This window comes from Colobus angolensis, unplaced genomic scaffold (genome assembly GCF_000951035.1).
Source record: "Colobus angolensis palliatus isolate OR3802 unplaced genomic scaffold, Cang.pa_1.0 Scaffold66, whole genome shotgun sequence".
Taxonomy (NCBI): Eukaryota; Metazoa; Chordata; class Mammalia; order Primates; family Cercopithecidae; genus Colobus; species Colobus angolensis.
The window spans coordinates 736,707-742,860 of NW_012120265.1; the positions used below are offsets into that span (position 1 = coordinate 736,707).

Genomic DNA, 6,154 nt, shown 5'->3' on the forward strand with positions numbered 1-6,154 from the left:
GCCACCAGGCCCGGCTAATTTTGCATTTTTAGTGGAGATGGGGTTTCTCCATGTTGGTCAGGCCGGTCTCAAACTCCCAGCCTCAGGTGATTTGACTGCCTTGGCCTCCCAAAGTGCTGGGATTACAGGCGTGAGCCACCGCGCCCAGCCTAGCAGGGCTCATCTTATCCTGCTCACCAGAGATAGGAAGTGGGGGCGTGACTTCAGGAAGAGCCCAGAGCCCTTGATGGGCGTGGGGATTGGGGTGAGGACAGGGCTGTCATGAGAACAGTGGCTGCAGATGTGACCAGCTGGTAGGAAGTGGCCACTTGAGTCACAGACGCTTCCTGGGCTGGCCAGGGACTGGGGGTGCTGGCTATAGCTGGGACCTCTTTTGTATCTTGCTAGCCTGGCACCTGGGTGCTTGGGAGGCGCCACAGCTGGACACAGCAAGCTGGGGCACCCCGGCCTCCATAACCCACACTCCAGTCCTCCCACGGGCTGGCTGGCGAGCGGCCCTGGTGAGTCTGCGGGGGGAGGGGCAGCCTTCCCGGTTTATCTCCCCTGGCATGATCTGCTCATCCGCCCAGGCTCCAGAAGCTAGGGCTCAGGGTCCGGCAAGTCAGGACGTCTGAGGCCACAGCCCAAAGCAGCCTGAGTGCAGTCATGTGGGGGCGACTGCTCCTGTGGCCCCTGGTGCTGGGGTTCAGCCTGTCTGGCGGCACCCAGACCCCCAGCTTCTATGACGAGGGTGGGAGCACCGGAGGCGGCGATGGTGAGTGCTCCTGGCCTTGGGGTGCAGAGACGGGCTTACACAAGTGATGGAGTTGGGGGCCCAGAGCTGGGGTGGGGGAGGCTGGGAAGTTGGGGCTTCAGCCCAGCCCACCCTGCATCCCATCCCTGACCCCACAGGGCTGGGCTATTCCCTTGAGTGTCATGTCCAGCTGTTGCCCACCAGGGCAGATCCCAGGTTCTGAGCACCTCCCTCCCTGCTGCTGCTTGTCACCCGCCGAGGCAGGGCTGACCAACATCCCCTCTCTCCCACAGACAGTACGCCCTCAATCCTGCCGGGCCCCCGCGGTTACCCAGGCCAAGTCTGTGCTAATGACAGTGACATCCTAGAGCTCCCGGACAGCTCACGGGTGCTGCTTCTGGGCTGGGTGCCTACCAGGCTGGTGCCCGCCCTCTATGGGCTGGTCCTGGCGGTGGGGCTGCCAGCCAACGGGCTAGCCCTGTGGGTACTGGCCACGCGGGCACCTCGGCTGCCCTCCACCATGCTGCTGATGAACCTGGCGGCCGCTGACCTCCTGCTGGCCCTGGCGCTGCCCCCACGGGTCGCCTACCACCTGCGTGGCCAGCGCTGGCCCTTCGGGGAGGCCGCCTGCCGCCTGGCCACGGCCGCACTCTACGGCCACATGTATGGCTCGGTGCTGCTGCTGGCTGCTATCAGCCTGGACCGCTACCTGGCCCTGGTGCACCCGCTGCGGGCCCGCACCCTGTGTGGCCGGCGCCTGGCCCTTGGACTCTGCGTGGCTGCCTGGCTCATGGCAGCTGCCCTGGCACTGCCCCTGACACTGCAGCGGCAGACCTTCAGGCTGGCACGCTCCGATCGCGTGCTCTGCCATGACGCGCTGCCCCTGGACGCACAGGCCTCCCACTGGCAACCGGCCTTCACCTGCCTGGCGCTGCTGGGCTGTTTCCTGCCCCTGCTGGCCATGCTGCTGTGCTACGGGGCCACCCTGCGCACGCTGGCGGCCAGCGGCCGGCGCTATGGCCACGCGCTGAGGCTGACCGCGGTGGTGCTGGCCTCCGCCGTGGCCTTCTTCGTGCCCAGCAACCTGCTGCTGCTGCTGCATTACTCGGACCCGCGCCCCAGCGCCTGGGGCAACCTCTACGGCACCTACGTGCCTAGCCTGGCACTGAGTACCCTCAACAGCTGCGTGGATCCCTTCGTCTACTACTACGTGTCGGCCGAGTTCAGGGACAAGGTGCGGGCGGGGCTCTTCCGACGGTCGCCAGGGGACACTGTGGCCTCCAAGGCCTCTGCGGAAGGGGGCAGCCAGGGCATGGGCACCCACTCCTCTTTGCTCCAGTGACACAAAGTGGGGAAGGCCGTACTGGGTCGAACAGAGTCCCTTCCCCTACTTCATGTCCTTCTCGGGACCTCAGAATGTGACTTTATTTGGAAATTGGGTCATTACAACTGTCACTAGTGGAGGTCACTTTGGAGAAGGGTGGGCCTTACATCCAGTGTGGGTGGTGTCCTCATAAGATAAGGAGAAGCCAGGCCTGGTGGCTCACGCCTGAAATCCCAGCACTTTGGGGGCCAAGGCGGATGGATCACTTCAGCCCAGGGGTTCAACACCAGCCTGAGCAACATGGTAAAGCTCTCTCTCTACCAAAAATACGAAAATTAGCTGGGCGTGGTGGCGGGTGCCTGTAATCCTAGCTACTCAGGAGGCTGAGGCAGGAGGGTCACTTGAACCCGGGAGGCAGAGGTTGTAGTGAGCCGAGATTGCACCACTGGACTCCAACCTGCGTGACAGAGTGAGACGCTGTCTCTAAATTAATTAATCAATTTAATTCAATTTTTAAAAGACATAAAGAGATGGCCAGGTGTGGTGCCTCACGCCTATAATCTCAGCATTCTGGGAGGCCAAGATGGGAGGACTGCTTGAGGCCAGGAGTTTGGGACCAGCCTGGGCAACACAGAGGGATCCCAACTCTACAAAAAAAGAAATTTTTTTTTTTAAACGAACCAGGCATTGTGGCACGCGCCTATAGTCCCAGCCACTCAAGAGGCACAGGCGGGAGGATCACTTGAGCCTGGGAGGTTGTGGTCGCTGTCAGCTATGATTGTACCACTGCACTCCAGCCTGGGCAAGAGAGCACGGCCTTGTCTCAAAAATAAACAAACTAAAATTAAAAAAAGAAGATGAGAGACAGCTGGGTGCAGTGGCTCACACCTGCAATCCCAGCACTTTGGGAGGCCGAGTTGGGCAGATCACCTGAGGCCAGGAGTTCAAGACCAGCCTGGCCAACATTGGGAAACCCCATCTCTACCAAAAATACAAAAATTAGCCAGGCGTGGTGGTGGGCACCTGTAGTCCCAGCTACTGGGGAGGCTGAGGCAGGAGACTCGCTTGAACCTAGGAGGCAGAGGTTGTGGTCAGCTGAGATGGTGCCACTGCACTCCAGCCTGGGCAAAAGAGCGACTCTGTCCGCCCCACCACCACCACCCCCCACCGCCAAAAAAAAAAAAAAGAAGAGGACACAGAGACACACGGAGAAGAAAGCCACGTGGCGACAGAGGCAGAGATGGGCGTGGTGTGGACGGACACAAACTAAGGGATGACAAGACGCCAAGCGCAGCCAGCAGCCACCAGCAGCCATGAGACAGGCCTGGGACGGGCTCTCCCTCACAGCCTCCGGAGGGAACCAGCCCTGCGCCACCTTGACCTTGGACTCTGGCCTGCAGAACTGTGAGATAATAAACTCCCATTGTTTTAAGCTGCCTGGTGTATGGTGCTTTGTCAGGGCAGCCCAGGAATCTGAAACAGGATCAAACGCTGCTTCCTGGGCCCTGGCAGCCTCTCTGGCTTGGCTTTCTACACTGGATGCAGCCCACAACGCGCTGGTGTCTGAGATGGGGCTAGGGCTGGGGCTGCGTTCCCCGGAAACTCACTGCAAGTTCCTGCCCAGGAGGCTCACGGCACCCCATCCCCAGTGCCCAATGCTGGGGCCCCACCAGGCCCAGAGCCTGGTTGGCCATTTTGATGCCCACCAGCTTCTGGCTTTGGGATTTCTCTTCAGCAACCAGAATAGCACCCCCAACTCTGCTCCCCAAAACCCGTCGCTAGTATGGCTCAGACTCCTGCTGTCCCCTGGCTGCTGGGGACCCTCGCTTTTCCTCCTCTCACCTGCAGGCTGATCCTTCTTTTCACTTTCTGTCAATGTCACCAGGGACAAGGTGGGACAATGGGGGTGGGGGTGGACAGTCTGTGCTGGGGGGCTTGGGTACTGCAGACCTTGAACTCCCCTCTGCCAGGATGTTGGCAGCCGGCTATAAGCCTTGCACGGGGCAGGCCACAAGGGGCCATACCAGTGTCTACGGAGGACACAGCTGGTGTGTGGGGGAGAAGCCTCAGCACCTGGTGCACAAACACACACACACACACACAGAGACACCGCTGCTCACTCCACGGAGTGGCACGGGGCAGTTTCAAAGACCACTGGGGCATGAACTACAGGGGCAAGGCAGAGGGTGGGGGGACCACTGTTGGGCTCCTCATTGGGTGTATATCTCTGATCAGCGCAACTTTGGGCAGCCCTGGGCTGGGGGTGTCAGGTGCCTGGGACACACACATGCACACACACACACACACACGCACACACAAAGTTCACGTGCAACCCAGAACATGTAAGTAAGATCAGTGATGTGTATTCGTGTCAATATCCTGGAGTGATCATTTACTAGAGTTTTCTGAGTTGTTAACCACAGGCACAAGCTGGGTGTGTGGGTATGAGCAGTCCCCAGGACCAAACTGTGGTCCTACAACTCCATGTGGTTGTAGGATTATCTCAGGGTGCAGGTGTTTTGACATCCATAAACCCTCCTCTCCACCACTCTGAAAGGCTGGGCTGTAGATGAAGACATGGGGGCTCAGGAGCCCTGGACCGTGGGCCCCCACCACCCAGCCACTACATCTCCGAGGGGCCAGGGTCTGGCCCCATCTGTGGAACGGGCTGGCGCTCTGGGTGCTGTGCTCTAGGTTCCCGCTGCCTGCAGGAGGCCGAGGCCTGGCCATGACCCTGGAGATAAGGTTTTATCTTACAACATCCTCTACACTAATGGGCACCGGGCCTCAGGCTGAGGAAGGAGTCAAGGGGCCTGTCCCTTGTAGGGTGATGGGGGCCAGGGGTGGGGACCTCACAGGCCAGGTCAGCCTCAGACCTTGACCTCTCAGGCAGCGAGGGGCCTCCGTGGTGGCAGAGATCAGGGCTGAGCGGTGTTGGCTGAAATAAATACCACCCCGGAGAAGATGGGCAAATGCAGACATAAGCAGGTGCCAGGGGTCACAAAAGGGAATCAAAGTCTGCTGGTGCTGGTGGCAGGCAGCTGGTAGGGCCCCCCAAGGCAGGCAGGTTCTGGACCTGGGGCCCCTGGGAGTGGGCTGGTCCTCTGGGCACGGTGACATCAGGAACTCACAGTGAGGAAGCACCGGGGACACCCAGCCCGGGCAGCCAGAAGCTGAAAGTGCATTTGCTGAGAGTCATCTGCTTCCCCGCAGGGCCTTATGATGTGAGCCCGAGGTCCCCTGGGGCGAAGGCAGAAGGTTCCAGAGCTGGGACAGTCTTAGGGCAATTCGGGGTCCTGGGTGCCCCAAAGGCCTGGCTTTGTGTTTCAGAGAAAGGCGGCCTGTTCCGTTTTGAAATTGCCCACGGGCTGGATGTTTTGCTAATTTAGTCCACACTGTGTTTGCTCAGAAAGAGGCTTCTGGCCATACGAGTGCTTTCTGGGAATGTTTCTTCTCCCGAGAACAGAATGTCAGGCTGTGGGAGCCGCCGTGGCCCCAGAAAAATGATGCCCAGCTCCAAGGCTGGGGGATTGGGGTCCTTGGAGTTCCAGCTGTAGCTAGGAAGTGGGGAGGGTCTCCCAAGGGACCTCCAGCTGTCCCCCCTGCACCACTCCGGTGACTGCTGAGCCCACACCTGGGCCCCGAGTCCCATCCTAGGGACGGGTAGATCTCTGCTATTCTGCTCCTTGGGTTCATTTAGAGGCAGGTGTCACCTGGGCTGAGGTCTGCCCACCCACCAGGCAGAGTCACAGGCGGATAGGGACAGGATGCAGCCAGATGGCGTCGTCCTGCTCTGAGCAGGGCAGCCGTTAGGAAGAGAAGCCGCTCTGACTGGCCAGGAGAGAAGGAGAAAGATTCCTATGGGACTGCCAGGACTTTGGGATAGGACCCCACACCCGTTTCCTGAACCCACCTCCACAGGAGTCAGGCTGGCTGCCACCTCCTCATTTAGATGGCAGAACCCCAATTAGGAGGGGGACACATGGCCCAGGCCTGGCACTGCACAACTCTGCCTCCTTGCCCTGGTGGACTACAGTGATGGACTCTGGGTGTTCACGTGCGGTAAGGGGGTAACAGCTTGTGTCAGACCAACCAAA

The 6,154-nt window shown here is 60.0% G+C and overlaps 2 protein-coding genes across 2 annotated transcripts in view; one reads left to right on the forward strand and one right to left on the reverse strand.

The window, feature by feature from the left end:
- The first annotated feature begins 317 nt into the window (after nt 1-317).
- On the forward strand, nt 318-3,489 carry F2RL3 (coagulation factor II (thrombin) receptor-like 3). The gene is made up of 2 exons (XM_011925733.1): nt 318-754; nt 1,027-3,489. Exons 1-2 carry the CDS (start codon nt 646-648, stop codon nt 2,073-2,075), a joined length of 1,158 nt encoding a protein of 385 aa, XP_011781123.1. The 5' UTR covers nt 318-645; the 3' UTR covers nt 2,076-3,489.
- Nucleotides 3,490-4,398: 909 nt separating this feature from the next.
- Nucleotides 4,399-6,154, reverse strand: part of CPAMD8 (C3 and PZP-like, alpha-2-macroglobulin domain containing 8) — a 151,598-nt gene continuing 149,842 nt past the window's right edge. The window contains 2 exon segments of the mRNA XM_011925896.1: nt 4,399-4,576; nt 4,578-4,791. Coding sequence (XP_011781286.1) covers nt 4,556-4,576; nt 4,578-4,791 — 235 coding nt within the window. The 3' untranslated portion in view covers nt 4,399-4,555.